Below are 25,714 nucleotides of genomic sequence, written 5' to 3' on the forward strand. Positions count from 1 at the left end.
ACACACATGGGAAGGGACATTCCTCGACTGCTGCACTAATTTTACTTGGATCTGTTGTTGCCATACTGCTTCTCCTTTCTCTTATTTTCATGGTGGCAACTTCTGTGAGACACTAACATATTAATTACTCATGAACACAGGGTGTCCTATTGTTAGAATAGAATCTCAGCTGCCATAAAGCAGGACAGGACTGCTGCTTACAATGGGGATCAGATAGGATCTGTGCAGCCACTGGGACAGAATGTTCTGTTATACAGATAGCTAGAATCTCAGCTGCCATAAAGCAGGACAGGACTGCTGCTTACAATGGGGATCAGATAGGATCTGTGCAGCCACTGGGACAGAATGTTCTGTTATACAGATAGCTAGAATCTCAGCTGCCATAAAGCAGGACAGGACTGCTGCTTACAATGGGGATCAGATAGGATCTGTGCAGCCACTGGGACAGAATGTTCTGTTATACAGATAGCTAGAATCTCAGCTGCCATAAAGCAGGACAGGACTGCTGCTTACAATGGGGATCAGATAGGATCTGTGCAGCCACTGGGACAGAATGTTCTGTTATACAGATAGCTAGAATCTCAGCTGCCATAAAGCAGGACAGGACTGCTGCTTACAATGGGGATCAGATAGGATCTGTGCAGCCACTGGGACAGAATGTTCTGTTATACAGATAGCTAGAATCTCAGCTGCCATAAAGCAGGACAGGACTGCTGCTTACAATGGGGATCAGATAGGATCTGTGCAGCCACTGGGACAGAATGTTCTGTTATACAGATAGCTAGAATCTCAGCTGCCATAAAGCAGGACAGGACTGCTGCTTACAATGGGGATCAGATAGGATCTGTGCAGCCACTGGGACAGAATGTTCTGTTATACAGATAGCTAGAATCTCAGCTGCCATAAAGCAGGACAGGACTGCTGCTTACAATGGGGATCAGATAGGATCTGTGCAGCCACTGGGACAGAATGCTCTGTTATACAGATAGCTTTTTTTATATAATAAATTGTGGAAAAAGCAGAATTGGTATATTATTAGAATGAGAACTATTTCCATGAATTGGTTGTTATTATCGAAGTTGCACAAGTTACAAAATAAACCAGAGGGAGAGGAGTTAATCAGGTGCTGTTGTGCCAGTGATTTAATGTTCTCCTTTGTTTCCTTCAGATTGAGAATATAGATGCGTGCCTGAGTTTCCTGGCAGCGAAAGGAATAAACATACAAGGATTATCATCGGAGGGTGAGTCTGCCGACTGTTTGCTGTGTTGGTCCCCTGTTGCTAGGGGTGGGAGTCTCAGCAATACAGGTGTATTCAGTACCTTCCTCTTATAAGCACAAGGTTATCGGTCTGACAATTTCACTTGGTCTCCAGACCCTTCTCTATACAGTTCTCACTCTCCTGTTTAGCCGTCAGCTTTAAACAAATGAAGGAGGGAGAGAAGTGATCAGATGAGCGACCAGAGGTGCTGCCTGCATCAGTCATTTAACTCTCTACTCACAGCTGCTCTTCCAGAAGCAAAGTATTTGCATTGAAAAAAACATAAATCAGAGGAGCAAATTTACATAATTTTTTTGCCCCTGGCCTTTAACCCCTTCCTTGCAGCCAAAATCATGTCTTTAGGAACAGTGCATTGCCTAGCAACATTCTTTCCCACTGACTTCTATGCAAGCTGTAAATACTGGGCTGCCTAGAGGTTGTTAACCCTGTCTTGCCAACAATGTGGAATCTACGACACGGGCAGGGAGACAGTTAATGGGCCATTATACATTCATATTTGCATTTTTCCCATTGCACACCTGGTTATTGTGATATTGTCTTTATGAAATGGTTAATGTGTTATGAGAGTGTTCTTGCTTAGTTAGTTTTAATAGCTATATGAGATTACGACACTGAGATGTTGCTTTATGGCAGACTGTTTCCATAGAGATTCTAGTTCAGCCCCCCGTAACTGCCATTGTTACTCGTTTGTGTATTGAGGGTCTGTGTTGGGGCCTTCTGGCTGGAGACTTGTTGGCTAGTTGTGAAGTTATTATTATGGCCCGTAGCTTGCCCATGGGCTACCAGATGACGTTGATAATAAAAACACACACATGGTATGACACGAGTGCAGAAGAAATGTAGGTACAACAGCATTACTTTCTACTGGTGCCAATATATAAAGTAACAGACAAGTGATATAAAATAACTTGTCAAATAACCAAAGGATTCACATGTGTGGATTGAAGTTTTAGTAGTGACAGGGTCTTGGGCCAATTGTCTTTTTACAGGAGTTTCACTATTTATATAATGTACAACTGACCAACCTCTATCCTTTTATCTGGTTGCCTTTGTCCTACTTTGGCTTTTTTTCTCTTCCTGTTTATGTCCAACCCTACTGTCTCCATCTTGTTCTACTGTCTCCATCTTGTCCTACTGTCTCCAAATTGTCCTTAACGTCTCCATCTTGTCCTACTGTCTCCATCTTGTTCTACTGTCTCCATCTTGTCCTACTGTCTCCAAATTGTCCTTAACGTCTCCATCTTGTCCTACTGTCTCCAAATTGTCCTTAACGTCTCCATCTTGTCCTACTGTCTCCATCTTGTTCTACTGTCTCCATCTTGTTCTACTGTCTCCATCTTTTTCTACTGTCTCCATCTTGTTCTACTGTCTCCAAATTGTCCTTAACGTCTCCATCTTGTCCTACTGTCTCCATCTTATCCTACTGTCTCCATCTTGTCCTACTGTCTCCATCTTGTCCTACTGTCTCCATCTTGCCCTACTGTCTCGATCTTGTCCTACTGTCCCCATCTTGTCCTACTGTCTCCATCTTGTTCTACTGTCTCCATCTTGTCCTACTGTCTCCATCTTGTCCTACTGTCTCAATCTTGTTCTACTGTCTCCATCTTGTTCTGCTGTCTCCATCTTGCCCTACTGTCTCCATCTTGCCCTACTATCTCATCTTTCCCTACTGTCTTATCTTTTCCCACTGTCTCCATCTTGTCTTACTGTCTCCATCTTGTCCTACTGTCTCCATCTTGTTCTACTGTCTCCATCTTGTCCTACTGTCTCCATATTGTCCTTAACGTTTCCATTTTGTCCTACTGTCTCAATCTTGTCCTACTGTCTCCATGTTGTCCTACTGTCTCCATCTTGTCCTACTGTCTCCATCTTGTCCTACTGTCTCCATCTTTCCCTACTGTCTCCATCTTGTCCTACTGTATCCATCTTGTCCTACTGTCTCCATCTTGTCCTACTGTCTCCATCTTGCCCTACTATCTCCATCTTGCCCTACTGTCTCCATCTTGCCCTACTGTCTCCATCTTGTCCTACTGTCTCCATCTTGTCCTACTGTCTCCATCTTGTCCTACTGTCTCCATCTTGTCCTACTGTCTCCATCTTGTCCTACTCTGAGACAATTCCTGGTTACAGTTACTCAGACGGGATTGCCATATAATAATAGTGGAATCAGTTGGATGAAAGGCAAGTGGAGTAAGGAGAGAACATTATGGAGATTCAGCTCATGCTCATGTCCCTTCTCGTCGCTCGCATTTTGCCAAACTGACGGCAGCACTTTATTCCCGAGAGGCAAGAGAGTGAGGATCACATTGAGTCTTGTTCCACCATAGCAAAGTGAATCAGTCAGACTACTGTCACTCTGGGCTTGTGAGCCGGCCATGGGCTCTTCATTGTGTGGCTTTGGGCTGCACTGGGACAGGAGCACTCACTCTTTCTTATATGGGAGAGGAACCTTAGATTGTAAGCTGACTGGGACAGGGGCTGATGGGAATGATATAAATAAAGTGTGTGTGCAGTCGCTGCTCTGGTGGCACATACAAGTTGTAGGCAGTCAGAACCCACTAGAAGGAGAGTTGTATCAGCAGTAGCTACAGGGTTACAGTGAGTGGTACATTCCTATACATAAGTAAGGCCCTGAGCATTTTTTAATGAAATCTTCCCATACAGAGGGGGAGCACTGACCAAAACCAGGTTCCCATTAAAAAAACAGACATAATATTTATTTCCTGCGCCGCATATAGAGCCGCCTTCCCTTTCATCCCAGATATAATGGCTCTGCTCATCGCGGCCCCTTTAATACAGCCCCGTGTCTGGCAGTGAATGGACTTTCCACCTGTTGCCTCATTAAGTCAACGACATTCAGCTGCAGCTTTTACTCCCCAGCACTAAAACCAATTTCTTTCCTTCTATTGTGTACTCATGGGCTTCTCTACCAGACTTCCTGTTTTCAGCTTAAACCTCCAGGGCTAGGGCTTGAGCATGCTCAGTTTGCTCCTCTCCCCCTCCCTCCTCCCCTCCCTAATGTTATCTGAGCCCAGAGCTATGAGTGAGCAGGGAGAGACTCAGGCAGGAAGTGATGTCACACCAAGCTAATATGGCAGCTGCTATCCTAAACAAAGAGAGAGTTTCTAGAGCTGTTATACTCAGGCATGATGAACCTTTCTACAGAATAAATATATCGTTCTAGCTTGCACTTTTGCAGCTAATCTTTTGCCAATGATCTGCCTCGGTAGCTTTCCTTCTTCTTTAAGCCCATGGGCTTTTGCTTGGTCGCTGGGCTTGTCACCTGCATGCTGCAGCCTGTGCTGGTTTCTGTACTGACCTGCACCATCCAACATTGACATATATATATATATATATATATATATATATATATATATATATATATATATATATATATATATATATATATACACAGTATATATATATATATAGATAGATAGATAGATATATATATATATATATATATATATATATATATATATATATATATATATATATATATATATATATATATATATATATATATATATATATATATATATAAAACAGCAGGGGAAGAGAATTCTTTCTTGGTGATGGGACAAAACACTATATACTATTATCACTGGCCATCAGATGAGGAATAAGGAATTACTGATTATTTTACAATGAAAATTAAACCCCAGGAACCTGAGCAAAGTCCACTTACTCCCAACCTGCCGCTCTCCACTCACCTACATATTCCCACGCTCTTCTGTGTCTCCCTCCTCTCCTGCAGGGGCCCTCCAGCCTTCCCAGGTCTGTATATCACTCTGTGAACCCACTGCTTTTAAATGCACAGTTACTGTTTTTTTTTTTTTTAACTGCTCACATCATGGCACATTGCCTTTATGTTAATGTAAATAAATAGTTATAATCCTGAGTCGTAGCCATACTCACCTGTGAACTGTGATGGGGAAGTGATTGTCAGCTCAGCCGGTTGAGTCTCATCAGTGACACAACTGTCTCCTCCATGACAAGCGACTGAATACTTAGCCCTAATAACTAATCCTCATATCTGTCCTCATTACTTACCGTACTGAGTATGTTCCATATTGGTGTTAGGGGTTTCCCATGAAATGTCTTTGTTGTACCCTAAGTCACTTCTAATCAATTGTATTTGAACCCCTTTCCTTTTGTACTGCTGTGAGTTTTTCACTTATTGGGTCTCTTTTCATTGGCCAATAGATTTATTTGTATCCCTTTCTACATGAATACTTGGGATGGGATACAAATAAAATAGCTGAGCGAGTGTTAGTGTCCCTGAGTTAGTGCTCAGCCCTGGGCTGTGTGGCCCTATCCCTGGGTGGCCTGGACTCTATTCATGGAGAGCAAATAGGGGCCACAGGGACCCCACTGAGATTCTCACCTCCTGCACTTTCACTTCACACTCGGACGTGTCGCTGACACTCTCCTCTCACTTTCAGTTTGTTGCAGATGGAAATAATCACATGAGCATTTGCAGTTTGTTCTAATTACGGCAAATTTTTGGTTTCAGGGTTTATTTTTTTTCTTCTTTATTCTGCCTGTCTCCCGAGAAAGACATAAAGTGTAAGCTTGTTGCTATGGTTAGTGTCCTTGGCAACATTCAAGCAGATTATTTATGTTATTACTATATCGTTAATTATTGTTACTGTTTTCTGTCCATGCTCTCTCCCATTCATCCTGGCATTCAATCAAATTCCTGGTAACTAACAACAGTCAGCCTAGTTACCATTTACTTAAGAGCTTGAGAACAATGAATGAGCAAACTATCTGAAGTTTCAGACTACAAATTGACATTAACTGAGAATAGATGAAAGGAGATGTCTCTGTCAGCACTGGGTTATGGGATTCATTGGTGGGGAGGAAAGGAGATCTCACCATCAGCATAGGAAGGGGTTCTTTACTGTAAGGGCAGTCAGGTTATGGGATTCCCTACCAAGAGAGGGGGAATGAGTGATTCATTGGTGGGGAGGAAAGGAGATCTCACCATCAGCATAGGAAGGGGTTCTTTACTGTAAGGACAGTCAGGTTATGGGATTCCCTACCAAGAGAGGGGAATGAGTGATTCATTGGTGGGGAGGAAAGGAGATCTCACCATCAGCATAGGAAGGGGTTCTTTACTGTAAGGGCAGTCAGGTTATGGGATTCCCTACCAAGAGAGGGGGAATGAGTGATTCATTGGTGGGGAGGAAAGGAGATCTCACCATCAGCATAGGAAGGGGTTCTTTACTGTAAGGACAGTCAGGTTATGGGATTCCCTACCAAGAGAGGGGGAATGAGTGATTCATTGGTGGGGAGGAAAGGAGATCTCACCATCAGCATAGGAAGGGGTTCTTTACTGTAAGGGCAGTCAGGTTATGGGATTCCCTACCAAGAGAGGGGAATGAGTGATTCATTGGTGGGGAGGAAAGGAGATCTCACCATCAGCATAGGAAGGGGTTCTTTACTGTAAGGGCAGTTGGGTTATGGGATTCCCTACCAAGAGAGGGTAATGAGTGATTCATTGGTGGGGAGGAAAGGAGATCTCACCATCAGCATAGGAAAGGGTCCTTAATGTAAGGGCAGTTGGGTTATGGGATTCCCTACCAAGAGAGGGGAATGAGTGATTCATTGGTGGGGAGGAAAGGAGATCTCACCATCAGCATAGGAAGGGGTTCTTTACTGTAAGGGCAGTCAGGTTATGGGATTCCCTACCAAGAGAGGGGGAATGAGTGATTCATTGGTGGGGAGGAAAGGAGATCTCACCATCAGCATAGGAAAGGGTCCTTAATGTAAGGGCAGTTGGGTTATGGGATTCCCTACCATATCACGATCAGGGATTCTTTGAAGAGCAATAAATGTTATTCATCTACTGGTTATTCCTTTAACAACAATAATAATAATAATACAAGCAGATTTGTTTCTTTTGCTGCCAAACCAATGAGAGTCAAAAGTGTGACTGGATTTCAAGCAGTTAATGCACTGTCAGTCCAGACTGACAGCCGCGGGCACTTTGCCAATAGGAAAGAATAAACGCAGCAGCAGTGTCTGCCCCGAGCTTGCCCCTCTGTAACCCCGGCAGCACAGACAGCCAGTAACTGGTTAACTTGGCCTTTGGCCCCTGCTGCCTTGTTATCATATAACTGTGATATTTAAAGTTTTATTGCAGGAATATTCTCTTTTTCACAACAGGAAATCGTTTTGCACTTGTTGTTAAAGGGATACGTCCTGCTTCTGTCAGTGCCATTGCCCTAAACCTGCGCCCCCCTGGGGTTCCTCCTAATGTCGGAGCTCTCCCCGCAGCCCCCGTGTCTCTGGCTTTTCCCGCGTGGATATGATGTATCCGACTCAATATTGCGCTCTACAAAGAGACATGTGTTTGGGTGTCCGGGAACTGCCAGATACAGGGTGACATTGGGTTATGGGCTGACATAGGTTGCTGGAAAACAACTCCCAGCATTCCTTTACCCTTGAATATATGGGGAAAAGTTGTAGGGCAGCAATATCGGGGACTCGAGGCTAAGAAAGTGGGGTGTAAGGGAAACCGTATCCACTGTGTGACCATAAGTTTTGCCTTTGTATCTTACAGAGATCAGGAACGGGAATTTGAAGGCCATTCTGGGCCTGTTCTTCAGCCTCTCACGCTACAAACAGCAGCAGTCTCAGAAGCAGCAGCAGCCACCTCCAGCACCCCAGAATACGGGGCCCCAACTGCAGTGCCAGCAACTCTACCAACCCACCAACACTCCTCATGCCCAGTCCTACCCAACAGTCCCAGTACAGTGCCAACAACCACAGCAACCTCCCCATTCACAGACAAAAGCACAAGCAGATATGCAATCCAGGTAGGTCTCTACTGCTCTTAGCACTCTCTTAGAACTACAGGTGGCTCTTTACTGCTCTTAGCACTCTCTTAGAACTACAAGTAGGTCTCTACTGCTCTTAGCACTCTCTTAGAACTACAGGTAGGTCTCTACTGCTCTTAGCACTCTCTTAGAACTATAAGAAGGTCTCTACTGCTCTTAGCACTCTCTTAGAACTATAAGAAGGTCTCTACTGCTCTTAGCACTCTCTTAGAACTACAGGTAGGTCTCTACTGCTCTTAGCACTCTCTGTGCAGTTAGAACTCCACCATTTCAGACAATAGATTTGCTCTTTGTTGCTGAAGTACAACTCCCAGCACTCTCTTGGGGGCATGCTGGGAGTTGTAGTAACAGGAGCAGAAGATTGGGTGCCCTGTGTGATTAGACAAGGTGCCTGGGATTCAGGTGCAGAATTTGGTGAGCAGGTCTAGACATTACTCTGATACTCTGTCTGGTGATTGAACAGAAGGTTATTATAACATATGGGACTGACAGTGAGTGCAGTGATTATATTACAGCAAGTGGCGCCCCAACTGGACCTTCCTAACTGCAGCCCCCCGACAGTTTCTCATGACATCACAGGTATCTCTGTCCTTTGTAGCCCTGAAATATAGTGTAATTAGCTAATTACCCTGAGGAAATCTCCAGTGTAATCCAAAACCTCAGCTTTCAAGTCTTTCAAGGGAAAATCCTCGTACAAACGTCAGCAAAGTTTTACTGGAACCGCAAATTCCTCCTTTTTATCTTTTCTGACGGAAAGTGTAAATTATGATATTTGCACAAAGAAAAGCGCTCAGTCTTCCCTTAGGTCCCCTTATTAACATCAATCACATGCATCTCACTAACAACCAGTGGGAACTGTCCCTCCTACTTATATACAGGCTTTGTCTACTACCTAATATATATTGTATAGTATGAGCTTATTGTGTGCCCAGAACATTCCTTCTCTGTATATTTGTATTTATACATATGGGAGGAGGAGGTGCCATATTGATTCCCTTAGACAGTACAGTATGAGGGTATAGCTTATTGTGTGCCCAGAATATTCCTTCTCTGTATATTTGTATTTATACATATGGGAGGAGGTGCCATATTGATTCCCTTAGACAGTACAGTATGAGGGTATAGCTTATTGTGTGCCCAGAACATTCCTTCTCTGTATATTTGTATTTATACATATGGGAAGAGGTGGTGCCATATTGATTCCCTTAGACAGTACAGTATGAGGGTATAGCTTATTGTGTGCCCAGAACATTCCTTCTCTGTATATTTGTATTTATACATATGGGAGGAGGTGCCATATTGATTCCCTTAGACAGTACAGTATGTGGGTATAGCTTATTGTGTGCCCAGAACATTCCTTCTCTGTATATTTGTATTTATACATATGGGAGGAGGTGCCATATTGATTCCCTTAGACCAGTGATCCCCAACCAGTAGCTCGCGAGCAACATGTTGCTCTCCAACCCCTTGAATGTTGCTCTCTGTGTCCTCAGAGCAGATGCTTATTTTTGAATTCCAGGCTTGGAAGCAAGTTTTAATTGCATAAAAACTAAGTATAGTACCAAGTAGAGCCTCTTGTAGGCTTCCAGTCCACATAGGGGCAACCAAATGGCCAATCACAGCCCTTATTTGGCACCCCATGGGACTATTTTATGCTTGTGTTGCTCTCCATCTCTTTTTACATTTGAATGTGGCTCACGGGTAAAAAAAGGTTGGGGACCCCTGCCTTAGACAGTACAGTATGTGGGTATAGCTTATTGTGTGCCCAGAACATTCCTTCTCTGTATATTTGTATTTATACATATGGGAGGAGGGAGGTGCCATATTGATTCCCATAGACAGTACAGTATGTGGGTATAGCTTATTGTGTGCCCAGAACATTCCTTCTCTGTATATTTGTATTTATACATATGGGAGGAGGGAGGTGCCATATTGATTCCCATAGACAGTACAGTATGCGGGTTTAGCTTATTGTGTGCCCAGAACATTCCTTCTCTGTATATTTGTATTTATACATATGGGAGGAGGGAGGTGCCATATTGATTCCCTTAGACAGTACAGTATGAGGGTATAGCTTATTGTGTGCCCAGAACATTCCTTCTCTGTATATTTGTATTTATACATATGGGAGGAGGTGCCATATTGATTCCCTTAGACAGTACAGTATGAGGGTATAGCTTATTGTGTGCCCAGAACATTCCTTCTCTGTATATTTGTATTTATACATATGGGAGGAGGAGGTGCCATATTGATTCCCTTAGACAGTACAGTATGTGGGTATAGCTTATTGTGTGCCCAGAACATTCCTTCTCTGTATATTTGTATTTATACATATGGGAGGAGGGAGGTGACATATTGATTCCCTTAGACAGTACAGTATGAGGGTATAGCTTATTGTGTGCCCAGAACATTCCTTCTCTGTATATTTGTATTTATACATATGGGAGGAGGAGGTGCCATATTGATTCCCTTAGACAGTACAGTATGAGAGTATAGCTTATTGTGTGCCCAGAACATTCCTTCTCTGTATAATTGTATTTATACATATGGGAGGAGGAGGTGCCATATTATTTCCCTTAGACAGTACAGTATGAGGGTATAGCTTATTGTGTGCCCAGAACATTCCTTCTCTGTATATTTGTATTTATACATATGGGACAGTACAGTACAATATGGGGTGTAGATTACTGTGCCTGTTTCAGGATTCCTTCTATTTTTGAAACATATGGACCTGTGTCTGTTTTTTAACCTCAACACTCCTATTACTCTATAGCAATATCTGGGAGTGCTGTATTTACCCATAGAGATTAGTAGCCTTCCCCCTGCTTACACAGGTTGGTACATTCCTTCTGCTTTCTAATGCACCCCAGGGCTCATTCCTCTCTCAGCCAATCACCCCATGACTCTTCTTTTTCACCTTTTCATCTTTGTTCATAACTTCTTCCCTTTCTTTTTCTCTCCCCCATCATGCAGCTCATCTTCCAAAGGGTCATCTGACATCAAATTCCTCAGGTTTTCTCTGGGGCAAAGAAAGCAATCGCGGTTAGCCTGTGTGCCTGCTGCAATGTCTGCCCTCTGCCACTTCATGTAGAGCTTTGCTTGTACACAGCCACTTCCTGTAGACCTTTGCTCAACTGTCACTTCCTGTAGAGCTTTGCTTGTACACTGTCACTTCCTGTAGAACTTTGCTCAACTGTCACTTCCTGTAGAACTTTGCTCAACTGTCACTTCCTGTAGAGCTTTGCTTGTACACTGCCACTTCCTGTAGAGCTTTGCTTGTACACTGCCACTTCCTGTAGACCTTTGCTCAACTGTCACTTCCTGTAGAGCTTTGCTTGTACACTGCCACTTCCTGTAGAACTTTGCTCAACTGTCCCTTCCTGTAGAACTTTGCTCAACTGTCACTTCCTGTAGAGCTTTGCTTGTACACTGCCACTTCCTGTAGAGCTTTGCTTGTACACTGCCACTTCCTGTAGAGCTTTGCTTGTACACTGCCACTTCCTGTAGAGTTTTGCCTGTACACTGCCACTTCCTGTAGAGTTTTGCTTGTACACAGCCACTTCCTGTAGACCTTTGCTCAACTGTCACTTCCTGTAGAGCTTTGCTTGTACACTGCCACTTCCTGTAGAGCTTTGCTTGTACACAGCCACTTCCTGTAGACCTTTGCTCAACTGTCACTTCCTGTAGAGCTTTGCTTGTGCATGCCTTGCACTTTTGCATCCCTCCCAACATCCAGTATAAAAAGTAACTGTAAGCCATGACCTGGACTACGCCCATTTATATCCTGCCACACCTCCTGGCCAGCCATAACCCCACCTACTTGCCAGTAAGCCCCACCCTACGTGATGTGGGAGGCATGTGCTTGGCTTTACGCTGCGCTACATTGAGTTTTCATTATAAAGTATTAACCAATGATAATTTGCTGTGTTGCACAAGGGTAATGACTGTGCATGGGAAGAACTCTGCCCAGCAGAACTTTGTTGGAACTACATCTCCCAGCATCCTCTTAATACCTGAGCTGGAGTAAATTTGCCGATGACTAACGGCAGTATAAATGTCCCGTGTGTCCTCGATCTAAAAGTAAAAGTTAAGCTAAACAATTAGTCTGGTTGCTGGGGTCACTGAGCTTAGCAACCAGGATTAGTGAGTACTGTTAATGCAGTTTAGGATCTCTTCCTTGCTGCATTGCTTGGGTTTCCCTGTATAACATCCCTGTCTGAGCCCAGCAGACTCTGCCCGCACTGAGCACCCCCACCAGTACCAGAACCACTCAAGTGGCCTCATGTTGGGCTCAGGTTGATGGTGCAGAGATGAAAGGGGTGATTTGGATTTTCCAGCCCTTTGAGCAGAAGCAGCTGTTCCCTGTGAAGCCTTTACACAATTAGTACAAATAGACGTTACTGCTCCTCTCCCCTGGGCAAAATGGAACCAACCCCATTAGAACTGCCCCTCCTACCCCTGGTATGTGAGTAGTGAGGACGGGGTCTATCTCTTCCCATCAGCACCACTGATTTATGGGCCACGTTACAGCTGTAATACCAACAACACGTCTCACCCCCGGGGCCCCTTCTCTCCCCTGTGTTTTCCATTATCCCAGGGCCCAACCAGTGTATTATCTGTGTGTGTGAAATGCAGGTGGGAGAGATCACTTATAGCCCAAGTCCTGATCCATCACATTCATATACATTTACTGCCTCTCCACTTATTGTATATACTGTATATACAGTATAACCCACCTCCAAGGTGTCAGCAGGGTCCGGTTACTGCTTTCATCTTCTTATATCACATCACCAAATCCGTGGCATTCACGTGAATCCTCATTATAAAGCTGAGATAATACATGTACTCATTTTAGCCACTAGATGCCATACTATAAGTGTAATAAAGGGGAAGTGTACCCAAAATGCTCGGTATACTCAGACTCATGGGTACTGGTGCCCAGGGAGCCTTATTCTCTGCATATTAGCTTGTATTGCTATGAGCAAGGCTGACCGCTGTCCCAGTGCATGCTGGGAGTTGTAGTTCAGCACAGTTAAAGTTGCACAGACTAGAGATCAATGCTCTTCTTTTTCCCCTTTTCCTTAAAGGGCAACTAAAGTCTATAATAGAATAAAGGTTAGAAATGCTGTATTTCGTATACTAAACATAAACATGAACCACAAGTCAAATCAAACAAATGATTTTTGCTTTCAAAGTTGGCCACAGGGGGTCACCATCTTGTAACTTTGTTATACATCTTTGCAAGACCAAGACTGTGCACATGCTCAGTGTGATCTGGGCTGCTTAGGGATCGTCATAAATGATCAAAACAGCACAAGTCAAATAATATCTGCCAGAAGCCAATACACAAGACTGATTAATAATCAGAATATACAGACTGCACTGGCTCCTGTGTTGTCATGTAATCTAATGTGGATTTTATAGTTTTTGTTTTGTTTAATACAAACTTTCTCCAACTCTGCAGAACCAGTGGCTGCAGCAAAATAATCCTCCAAATAGAATCCCAGTTTATCTGTTTAAATCTGGCTCCATGATCTTTGTCCCTGCAGCTGGAGTTGGAAACAGTAAAGGGGATGTAAAGGCAAAAATAAAATCCAATACAAATCTCTACACAGTCGCCGACTGCTCTACAGGGAAACAAACAAAGCTGCTTGAGTTCTGCATGGCTGGGAAGTAAGGTGGGGGCTCCCCCTGCTGTACATAAGTATGATTGTTTCCCTGCAGAGCAGTTAGGGACCGTCTGACAATTCCTATCCACAACAGTAAATGAAGGGAGAATTTCACTGCATACAGTCAGGTTTCTTATAAAAACGGTACACATTTTTTAATTAAAGTATATTGGAGATAGGTTTCTTTTTCATTAAAGAAAGCAAAAATGGGGTTTTATTTGTTTGCCTTTACATGCCTTTTAAGGGCACCTGGTACTAATATTTAGGAATATTTCCCTCTATATATATATACACACATACGCACAGAGAGGCAAGAGGGAAATATTTCTAATTAAACCACTTACTAAAATGGTGATTTTCGGGAGGTTTTTTATGATGATGATTAACGCTCCACTAAATTACCCCTAAATGGAAAGTGCAGAGATTCATCCAAGCCGAGGGGGGGCTTTTTGCTTTATCCTAATCTAATATCTGCCTTTCCCCAGACTCCCAGCCCCGAGCACGAGGGGGCCGGGGGGCGGCATTGAGAACAAATCCCGAGGTCTGATTGGTGGCGGCAGCAGGCGGAGTCAGAGCTTTAACAACCACGAAAAGGCAAAGCCGCTGAATCCCCCAGCAACCGGGAATGATAAAGGTAAGTGGCCACCCACCCCCTGTACCTACCTATAAACTCTGTGTCTCATTAGTACGGCAAATTAATTCTGTGCTTTTATAGGTTACTTTGTAGCGCAGCTCATTATAGTTCTACTACACACACATTGACTTGTGGTACGAGGGGGCCCCCTACTGTTCTATCATTGTTTTGCAATCCAGGGGTTTATGTGTGTTCTGTGCTTGCTCTGCTCATGTATCTAAAGAAGCAGAGACCCACATTAGAAGTAACATTTCTAGTGCAGCATCGCAGGAACATATTGCTGAAAAAAAGGGATTAAAGGGGAAGTTATCCCTAATACAGAGAGCTCTGCCAGGCAGCAGCAAGGAGGAGACACGCTGGTTTCGATTATTAGATTGTTTTATGGGCCCGGCTCTGTCTCTCTGATAAAGGGAGATACCCAGCAATATGCAAAGGATAAGCCTGTACCTGCAAGCAGAGCATTATATCTTTCATTTCTAATATTGATCTTCATGTAGTGTTATATTGAGATAGGAGAGGGCCAAAACATTTCATAAAGTTTATATTGTCACTAAATAATATTTTTATTCCTATTGGTCCCTCATCTCTGGGCCCACCAATTGCTTCTTTTCTTTTTCCTTGCAGTTTTATGAGCAGACTGTAGAGGGAGACAGAGAGCCCTGGGCAAGTGTATTTGAGACACGGCACGAAACACTGGGGCTGATTTATAAACACTGGGCAAATTTGCACCTGGGCAGTAACCCATAGCAACCAATCAGTGAGTGGCTTTTTTCAGCCAGCTCCAGGTTGAGCAATGTAAGCAGGCCTTTAATTGGTTGCTATGGGTTATTGCCCAGGTGCAAATTAGCCCGGTGTTTATAAATCAGCCCCAGTGACTGCTCTGGTCGCTCGACTTGAGACTCCCCAATTGTGTGTCCCCCCCCCCCCCCCCGAAGGTGTAATAGAAAGAGGAGCACACAGGGGGCACTGCTATTGGCATACATAGGGTAGGCAGCAACACAGACCTTTAGGTTTATCACACCTGGATTATTATAAGAGTAAGGGGTTAATTATGTGCTGTCAGTAACCAGTTAATGACAGGTCAGCAGCAGATTTGTCTCTATACATTTACTATTGATCCTGAGAGAGCAGCAGGGGGTACAGGTGAGAGGGAATCAGTGGGGGGTGTTACTTTCCCTTAACCTTGAGCAGGTAATTATATTGGGGTCATCCCTCTGGCCTGTGTTAGGCGTGGGTGGGGGGAGATTTCCCACAAAACTAACAATCCAGCCTTCTGTACTACTGGCTTACACTTTAACTCCACCGGCCCCCTTTACTTATTAACCTGCTCCTGACATGCCAAGGTCATTCCCATGGGCCTCACCGCTTCCAAGGTGCCCAGGTGTGAGCACCCACTTTACTGATAAACCTGCCAGCAGAACCCTGCAGCCCCTGCTGTTCTTTATACGTAATGGTGGGAGCTGCCAAAGTGCTTCCTTTCTGATATACAGTATAGTACAGTATAGAAAGTGTTTCCCTGGTGATATATAGTATAGTACAGTATAGAAAGTGTTTCCCTGGTGATATATAGTATAGTACAGTATAGAAAGTGTTTCCCTGGTGATATATAGTATAGTACAGTATAGAAAGGCAGTGAATGGAACATGTATTTATTTATTTTTTACCTTCCATGGGGGGGGGCAATTCATGTTAATGCCCCCTACCCCAGAACCATCTTTTTTGCATTTACACAGCCCCGTAACCAAATCCCCAAATAAAGCTGATTCTTTACAGTTATTAATACCGTCAATGCCCCCAATGTGTTTCCAATTTGCAGAGAAGGAAGTTTCTCGGGTCGTGTTTAACTCCCAAAGGGACCAAACCAAATAGAGAGCGGGACCCCAGGCCGGGCTGCTCCTCTTCTCTGGCAGATTATTTTTGGGGGAATGAGAATAAATAGCCGGTAATAATTCCAGCGCCTGATTGGGGATACGGAAAACGTTCAGTCGCCAGCGAGTGGTTAAACTGCGCTGACAGGTTGTTAGTACATACGGGGCTAGAATAATCCTTATAAATAATATTTCTTTCTTAGCTGAGGGCTCGTGCGGCTGGGAATTCTTTGGCCATAGAAGGAAACACTCGCCATGTTTGTTTATATTCCCCTTCGCTCATCTGTAACGTCCAATAAACTGCAGTTTTCGCATATTTCTGCTCTTGGTTTATCTCTGCTCTTGCTGGGAGTTGCAGTTTATAAAGAGCTGGAGAGCTGCAGGTTGGATTTCCATGAAATATATATATATAAATACTGGGAATATCAAACATGTGGTGCTGGGGCTCCTGGGACAAACCCCCACTCCCTGCTTTACCCTAAAACCAGTCCCGATGACCCCACAGCTGATCTATCCTGAGTGTAGACTGGGTGGGGGCAAAAAGGGCACTTGTGTTTGTTTCTAGTTGGGAAGGTGGGAGGTAGGGGGTCAGGGTGGGATTTGTCGGCCACAGGAGCAGTGGGGTTATTAGGGGAGGAGAGACGCAGACTCCACTCCTGCCTGTGAATGTGATATATGAGGCGGCAGAGAGAAAGTGGCAGTTGGAGAGATAAGAGAGGAGGGACATGCTGGCTCTGTGCAGCGCAGGTAAGTGCACTTAGTGCGGGTGAGGGGACATATTTGACCTGCTGAAGGGGCAACTCTCATTTTACTGCACACTCCTCTCTCTCTTTGTGGTGGATTTGTTGTTCTGCTTAGTGGAGGATGATGGGAGATGTAGTTTTGGGTTAAGCATTTCAGGATCATTTGGCCACTGGGGGGTGGCTCTATTTTATATAGATTCTATATTCTATAGGAGAACTTACCTGCCAATAGACAGATGAATCCTGCGTATGTTCCCCAAGCCTTTTATAGATATTCTCACTCTTGAAACATGAACTGAAAAATGTAGGGAAACTTTTGTGTCACCTTTTCCCACCCAGAGAGACGAGATTTAATTCAATGACATTCTTCATCTCGCCTTTAGTAAAATGTTAATGATTGAGCAAGTTTCCCCTTTAATGTAGGCATTCAGGTTATTTTATTTCAGACTCCAGAGCCCTGGGATTGTGGCGCTGTTCTGTTGCAGCCCAATGGGAAATAATGAGTGTTACCCCTTACTGGTGAGAAGTGGTACTGCAGCTATACTTGTTATCATTAGTCTTTACTGTGCTTTATTCACATCTGTCCCAGCAGAGCTTACACTCTAAGAACCCTCACCCAACACCATAGTGTCCATTACATCAGGCGCTGATTTTATTTGATGAGGTGATGCTGTCCCTTTAAATGTCACGTCCCGGGTGCAGAAAGGCCACTTGTAGCCGCGCGGAGCCATCGATGCAGAACACGTGGTGCAGCTTTATCACAGGAGATAAATACACAGGGCTAAATGTGACCAATGACACGGCTGCGCTCCACATTCCTGTTGTTGGGTCACAACCCGCCAAGTCTCATTGTATTAACAGCTGACTTTAAAGGGGAAGTTAATTTAGAAATGACATTTTATTGTGCTGTAGTGAGGGGTAGTGCTGAAGAATCCATAACCATGTGAATGTGCTGGTGTTTGTTCTGAGCCTCCTCATCTGGTTACTAGGGTTCCAAGGCTTAGATACAGCACTTTTAATCAGAAGTTTTACTTTACCGCTAGAAAAGCCACTAATATACTTACATAGGGGGATCCATTGTCAGAGGCTCATGACTACATTTAATTCTTTGCTAAGAGCAGCAGCTCTGCCTTGCTTTATGGCAGGGATATAGGATTTACTCTCGGGATCACGGCAATTGTCCCAAAAGCCAAAGCAGACTTGGCCTTTAACCTGAAACCATTTTCTGCACTGCTGCTCCTCAGGTGGAGTATAAGGAGGATGCCAGGTGTGCTCTCATCATAGGTAGTGTATGGGGCACAGTGGTAGTGAATGGGGTGAGTAAGGGGCACAGTGATGGTGAATGGGGTGGGTAAGGGGCACAGTTGTGGTGAATGTGGTGAGTAAGGGGCACAGTGAAGGATAATGGGGGTGAGTAAGGGGCACAGTGAAGGATAATGGGGTGGGTTTGGGGCACAGTGAAGGATAATGGGGTGGGTTTGGGGCACAGTGAAGGATAATGGGGTGAGTAAGGGGCACAGTGAAGGATAATGGGGTGAGTAAGGGGCACAGTGAAGGATAATGGGGTGAGTAAGGGGCACAGTTGTGGTGAATGGGGTGAGTAAGGGGCACAGTGAAGGATAATGGGGTGAGTAAGGGGCACAGTGAAGGATAATGGGGTGGGTTTGGGGCACAGTGAAGGATAATGGGGTGGGTTTGGGGCACAGTGAAGGATAATGGGGTGAGTAAGGGGCACAGTGAAGGATAATGGGGTGGTTTTGGGACACAGTGAAGGATAATGGGGGTGAGTAAGGGGCACAGTGAAGGATAATGGGGTGGGTTTGGGGCACAGTGAAGGATAATGAGATGAGTAAGGGGCACAGTGAAGGATAATGGGGTGAGTAAGGGGCACAGGGAAGGATAATGGGGTGAGTAAGGGGCACAGTGAAGGATAATCGGGTGAGTAAGGGGCACAGTGAAGGGTAATGGGGTGAGTAAGGGGCACAGTGAAGGATAATGGGGTGAGTAAGGGGCACAGTGAAGGATAATGGGGTGAGTAAGGGGCACAGTGAAGGATAATCGGGTGAGTAAGGGGCACAGTGAAGGATAATGGGGTGAGTAAGGGGCACAGGGAAGGATAATGGGGTGAGTAAGGGGCACAGTGAAGGATAATCGGGTGAGTAAGGGGCACAGTGAAGGGTAATGGGGTGAGTAAGGGGCACAGTGAAGGATAATGGGGTGAGTAAGGGGCACAGTGAAGGATAATGGGGAGGGGCCAGTGAGGATAATCGGGGTAAGGGCACAGGGAAGGGTAATGGGGTGAGTAAGGGGCACAGTGAAGGATAATGGGTTAAGGGGCACGGTGATGGTAAATGGGTGGGTAAGGGGCACAGTGAAAGGTAATGGGGTGAGTATTGGGAATGTGCAGTAATTACTACATTGTATTTGCTAGTGTTTATCACAGTGTATATATATATATATATATATATATATATATATATATATATATATATATATATAAATAGTGAATAGCTCAGTGATCCAGTAGCTCCCGGTGCCAGTGTATAATATATATAATATCATATAATAGTGTCAGACAGTTATGGTGGATAAGTCAGATTGTACAGCAGATTTTCTCACACACTGACAGACCTCACAGATTCTTTTATTCTCTTAACTATAAGTATTGTGTCCTTCCCTTAAAGCCGCAGCACTCAATTTAAGTTTGGAACTCGTGTTCATTCATTGCTTTTCATTCATTGCATTACAATGTCAGTGGTTGCTAGGGACATTGACTCTGACAACCAGAAAAGGCTACATTTTTTTGTTCCCTGTCTTCCCAACGAGTTTGTCTCTGTCGTATTCATCGTTCTTTATAGCCGTGCCCCAGGCAGCTGATCCATAGGGAAGAGTCTATTGGGTGGGAGTTTAGAGGAGTTACAAGAAGATAAAATCAATGTACTTTAAGTGCTGGAAATCTTTCCGTATAAACATTAATCTTCCACTGCGGCTCAGTTGGGATTATCCGTGGCTCCGATCCCGTAGAACACGCCTGTTACACGCAGTCATATGTCACAGGTAGGAATTGCTGCGGTCAGACAGCGTTTTCCGGGATTGAAGGACAGACGGACGCTCTACAGACATGAACCCAGATGGGAATGATTCTGTTTAAAGGGGAAGTAAGGTGAAAAGACTTTTTGGCCAAATTCCCTGGGATCTCCACCCTCAGCTTTCCAATATGTATCATCCCAAAATCCTTGTCTGCCCCTATCGCTCACCCCCTGCAGCCCCTGATACAGTTTTATGGGTGGGGGGCCCCTGTGCACATTCTATTTCCTGAACCCCTAAAACTGTTGGGGCCCCAAGAGTACATGCTTGGCCTGCAGCAAATTAACTCCTGCTGGTTAATTGTTAATCAATGAGCTTTCCACCTCGAAATCATTCATATCACTTGGGCCAAAGTTTAACCACAGAAAGCTTAAAGGGGAGGTTCACCTTTACGTTAACTTTTAGTATGTTATAGAATGGCCAATTCTAAGCAACTTTTCAAGCGGTCTTCATTATACATTTGTTATAGTTTTTTAATGAATTCTAGAGCTTTAAAATGGGGGGTCACTGACCCCATCTAAAAAAACAAATGCTCTGTAAGGCTACAAATGTATTGTTATTGTTACTTTTTATTCCTCGTCTTTGTATTCAGGCCTCTCCTATTCATATTCCAGTCTCTTATTCAAATCAGTGCATGGTTGCTAGGGGAATTTGGACCCTAGCAACCAGATTCCTGAAATTACAAATTGAAGCAAAATAAGTCAAAAACCAAAAATAATAAAAAATAAAAACCAATTGCAAATTGTCTTAGAATATCCCTCTCTACATCCTACTAACAGTTGACTCAAAGGTGAAGAACCCCTTTAATATGAGGCTGCACTACAACTCCCAGCATCCCCTGCAGGCTACAAGCCAATGGAATTGTAGTCAGCTGCCCAATCAGGTGAAATTGCCTGTATAGAGAATTACAGTCACGTGATGGGGACTGATTCCTTAGACAACTGGGGGGTTCAATTAACTGGTGGCTACTCACTGGCTTATGTTAAATAATGATGTATATTGGGGTGTCCAGTGGAGCGTAATGTAGCCCCTTCTTTTATATGCAGCTTTTCTCTATTGTTGGAGCCACAGACTAAGATAATGATACACGGGGCTATTTGGAGCAGTATATCAAAGTTCAATACATAGAATATATATATATATAATATATATAATATACAGTGACTGGGCTGATTCAAGTGATCCCCACTATAGAGATCAATGTGTTGGTATAAATTAAATTTCAAATTAAAGGCTCATTTTGGAGAAGACCCCCCCATAACCTCAGATTTCCTAGAAAACAATTTAATTCTTAGTGTTGATACAAATCTGAACTCTGCCCACATGTTTACATTGAGCTGTGAGGTTAGTGCGGCTAAATGAGAAACTGTCAGGCAGGAATGCGACGTCCCTTTGAATAACTCGCTGTTAATCAGAAGCATTCGAGTCCTGACGGGGCCCCGGATCAGACAAGAGGTGTCTCAAATAATCCAGGGGTGACCCACTCCAACCCTTAATTATATATATATATAGAGAGAGAGAGATACAGAGCCAGGGCACAATGTGGCTTTCATTATTCAGGTATTTTCTTGTAAGGCTTACTGCACCCAGGGCTGGTGATGTTTAGCAGTTTTAGACTGCCAATACCAGACTTGTAGCTCTCACTGAGACTCAGAGACCCCCGGGAATACAGAGACAGTTAGAAGCCTAAAACTTAACTCCGGCCCAGTGCAGAAATAATTGCGGGTTCAGGCAGGGGTTCCCTTGTGTCAGTGAATTTAGGGTTTGGATCGGGGGCACAAGGCACTTGGGATGATTTGGGAAGTTGTCACTTTGTATAGAGAGCGAGCGGTTTCCAGTTGTACATTATTTACAGACCGATCTTCACTTGCCAGAATAAAGTGGCTGCTCTGATGGAAGTGGAAGGGACTGTGAGGAAAACGTGCTGCACATGAGTGGCCCCTGTGTAGTGGCCCCAGAGTCAGATGTGAGCAGTGAGAAATCCCACGTGTGGTTACACAACTCCTCATTTACTGCCGGCACACACACAACTCCCATTCACACAAAGGCCACCTGTATATACGTGCCACAGACATACGTGGGAAATCGAAAGCTTCATTTATTATTCTTGCTAAACCCAAATCCTCCGCTCCCAGCAGGACACCCGGCCCTTTATTATTTGCACAGGGTCAAAGTTAATCAAAAACATGAACATTGTTCTGCCATTAGCCAACAGCTCCAGACTGATGGTCGCAATTCCCTTTTTAGTGTGTGGGGGGGGGGGGTGAAGGGAGGTAAGGGAAGAATTTTTGGGGGCAGTAGCAGAATTTAGGGAGGTAAGGGGAGAATGTAGGGCGATAGAGGGAGAATGTAGGGAGGTAGGGGGAGAATGTAGTGATGCAGGGGGAGAATGTAGGGAGATAGGGGAGAATGTAGGGCGGTAGTGGGAGAATGTAGAGAGGTAGGGGAGAATGTAGGGAGGTAGGGGGGAGAATGTAGGGGGAGAATGTTGGGAGGTAGGGGGAAGAATTTAGGAATGTAGGGGGAGAATGTTGGGAGGTAGGGGGAGACTGTAGGGGAGAATGTAGGGAGGTAGGGGGGAGAATGTAGGAATGATGGGGGAGAATGCAGGGAGGTAGGGGGAGACTGTAGGGAGGTAGGGGGGAGAATGATGGAATGATGGGGGAGAATGTAGGGAGGTAGGGGAGAATGTAGGGAGGCTTGGGGAGAATGTAGGGAAGTAGGGGGAGAATCTATGGTGGTAGGGGGAGAATGTAAGGAGGTGTAGTTCAGGAGAAGAGATTAGGGAGGCATCAGAGTGGTTGGTTGATGTTGGATTTGCTAGTTTATTTGCCAAGAATGGGTTGCCGGTAGCAGGGTTGCAGGGAATGTGCACTGATCAATCATTTTTCCTGGTGCGTGTGAGTGAGTGTGAGCTTATTGTACAAGGGATGATAAATGTACAGACGTGTTCTGACTAATTCTCCTTTTCTTTTAGGAGCAGCAGAGAACATTGTGTCAGAACAATCAGGAATGAGCGACAATGGCTTCTCTACTCTGTGCAACCCCAATGTGGTCTCCTGCCCCAACTCCTCCGCCATCCCCCAGCCCAACTGCACCAATAAGCCGTGGAGGAGTAAATCTCTCAGCGCCAAACACACAGCCACGTCTTCCATATTGTCCATTAAACAGGCGGTGCCTGAGAGTCCAAAGGAACCGACAGAACCTCCCAAGCCTGCCCCCAATAACCAGAAATCCATGCTGGAGAAACTCAAGCTCTTCAATAGCAAAGGTGCCTCCAAAGCTGCCGGAAGTCCCCTAGAAGGGTGCCGGGACCCCAGCTGTGAGAGGTTGAACTCTATCCCCAGCTCTGAGGAGACAGAAGAGATGGATGTGGCCACGAGGAATGGCAACAACACAAACCTGACGTCCAACAGCCCCAAAATAGCTCTGAAGGGCATCGCTCAGAGGACACTGGGCCGGGCACTGACCAACAAGAAGAGCTCCCCAAAGGGCGCAGAGAAAGAGAAACAAAAAGAGAAGGAGAAAACAAAAGACGCTTCCAAGCGGGTGTCGGTGACTGAGAAGCTGGAGGCAAAGGAAGAGCCTAAAGATGATCAAATGGCGGGTGCCGTGGAACTGCCAAAAAAGTCCTCCAAGATCTCCAGCTTTATCCCCAAAGGCGGAAAATTGGGCAACGCCAAGAAAGAAGTCTCCGCCCCACCACCTCATAGTGGCATACCCAAACCAGGGACCAAAAACACCCCAGGGAAAGCCTCAAGTGCCCCCCCAGCAAAGGAAGGAGAGCGGAGCCGCAAGACTGGGTCAGGACTCTCTCTGCACAAAGCCCAGTTGGACAACCGCAACTCCAGCTCCACTTCCAGCTTGGCCTCCTCGGAAGGGAAAGGGGTGGGATCTGCTGTGGGCCCTCTGCAGTCTACAGGGCCCGTCAGTGTTCAGCTACCTCAGCCTCAGCAACAATACACCCACCCCAACACTGCAACTGTCGCCCCTTTCATGTACAGGTAGGACACCTGATATCTCACCTGCCTCACTCTCCCCTTTCCTCGCTCTTCCCTTTCCTCGCTCTTCCCTTTCCTCGCTCTTCTCTTTCCTCGCTCTTCCCTTTCCTCGCTCTTCCCTTTCCTCGCTCTTCCCTTTCCTCGCTCTTCTCTTTCCTCACTCTTCTCTTTCCTCGCTCCTCCCTTTCCTTGATCTTTCCTTTCCTCACTCTTTTCTTTCCTTGCTCTTTTCTTTCCTCGCTCTTCTCTTTCCTCGCTCTTCTCTTGTCTCGCTCTTCTCTTTCCTCTCGCTTCGCTTTCATCGCTCTTTTCTTTCCTCTCGCTTCTCTTTCCTCGCTCTTCTCTTTCCTCTCTCTCCTCGTTCCTCTCACTTCTCTTTCCTCACTCTTCTCTTTCCTCGCTCTTCTCTTTCCTCTCGCTTCGCTTTCCTCGCTCCTCTCTTTCCTCGCTCTTCTCTTTCCTCGCTCTTCCCTTTCCTCACTCTTCCCCTTTCCTTGCTCTTCCCTTTCCTCGCTCTTTCCTCGCTCTTTTCTTTCCTCGCTCTTTTCTTTCCTCGCTCTTCCCCCCGCGTTCCACCTTCCCTATCCTCGCTCTTTTCTTTCCTCTCGCTTCGCTTTCCTCACTCTTCTCTTCACTTGCTCTTTCCTCTCGCTTCTCTTTCCTTGCTCTTCTCTTTCCTCTCGCTTCTCTTTCCTCTCGCTTCGCTTTCCTCACTCTTCTCTTCACTTGCTCTTTCCTCTCGCTTCTCTTTCCTTGCTCTTCTCTTTCCTTTCGCTTCTCTCTCCTCACTCTTCTCTTTCCTCTTGCTTCGCTTTCCTCGCTCTTCTCTTTCCTCGCTCTTCTCTTTCCTCTTGCTTCTCTTTCTTCGCTCTTCCCTTTCCTCGCTCTTCCCTTTTCTCGCTTTTCTCTTTCCTCGCTCTTCTCTTTCCTCGCTCCTCCCTTTCCTCACTCTTCTCTTTCCTTGCTCTTCCCCCCGCTTTCCCCTTCCCTTTCCTCGCTCTTCTCTTTCCTCTCTTTTCCCTTTCTTCGTTCTTCACTTTCCTCGCTCTTCTCTTTCCTCTCTCTTCCCTTTCTTCGTTCTTCCCTTTCCTCGCTCTTCTCTTTCCTCGCTCTTCTCTTTCCTCTCTCTTCTCTTTCCTCGCTCTTCTCTTTCCTCTCGCTTCTCTTTCCTCGCTCTTCTCTTTCCTCTTGCTTCACTTTCCTCGCTCTTGCCCTCAGAATCTCAAGTCCTTTTAAATCCTGACCTTGATGGAGTCCAGAAATTTTTAAAGGAGAAGTGAAGCTTAATAAAAAGGCTAGAATTGCTGCTCATTATGTTTTGAACTTCTGTACCAGCCCAATACCCCTATTGTCCTTTTTCAGGGAAGATCTGTACCCCTGAAGATGTCCCCCAGTCGCTCCCCATCTTCTTTTCTGCTGATTCCCAGCACAGGCTTTGGGCTGCTGTCACTAACCTGAGTTTAGGGGCCCACTCACAATATACGGTATATATATATAAGGCTTATTAGTAATGAATTTAGAGTCACATTACATGGCAGCATAGAAATTAGTGCAGTCTGCATCAGAGTTGATTCATAATCAGCT

The 25,714-nt window shown here is 45.0% G+C and overlaps 1 protein-coding gene across 12 annotated transcripts in view; it reads left to right on the plus strand.

Annotated features, from left to right (window-relative positions):
- Positions 1-25,714, plus strand: part of nav2.L (neuron navigator 2 L homeolog) — a 181,121-nt gene that overhangs the window by 111,895 nt on the left and 43,512 nt on the right. For 8 of the 12 annotated variants that reach the window (XM_041589706.1, XM_041589698.1, XM_041589700.1 and 5 more), the window contains 5 exons: positions 1,169-1,241; positions 7,852-8,107; positions 11,102-11,170; positions 14,283-14,431; positions 23,107-24,133. In XM_041589706.1, coding sequence (XP_041445640.1) covers positions 1,169-1,241; positions 7,852-8,107; positions 11,102-11,170; positions 14,283-14,431; positions 23,107-24,133 — 1,574 coding nt within the window. The remainder of the gene's footprint in view (positions 1-1,168; positions 1,242-7,851; positions 8,108-11,101; positions 11,171-14,282; positions 14,432-23,106; positions 24,134-25,714) is intronic. The other 4 variants (XM_018257260.2, XM_041589708.1, XM_041589704.1 and 1 more) reach the window with 1 other exon arrangement.

Source organism: Xenopus laevis, chromosome 4L, assembly GCF_017654675.1.
Source record: "Xenopus laevis strain J_2021 chromosome 4L, Xenopus_laevis_v10.1, whole genome shotgun sequence".
NCBI lineage: Eukaryota > Metazoa > Chordata > Amphibia > Anura > Pipidae > Xenopus > Xenopus laevis.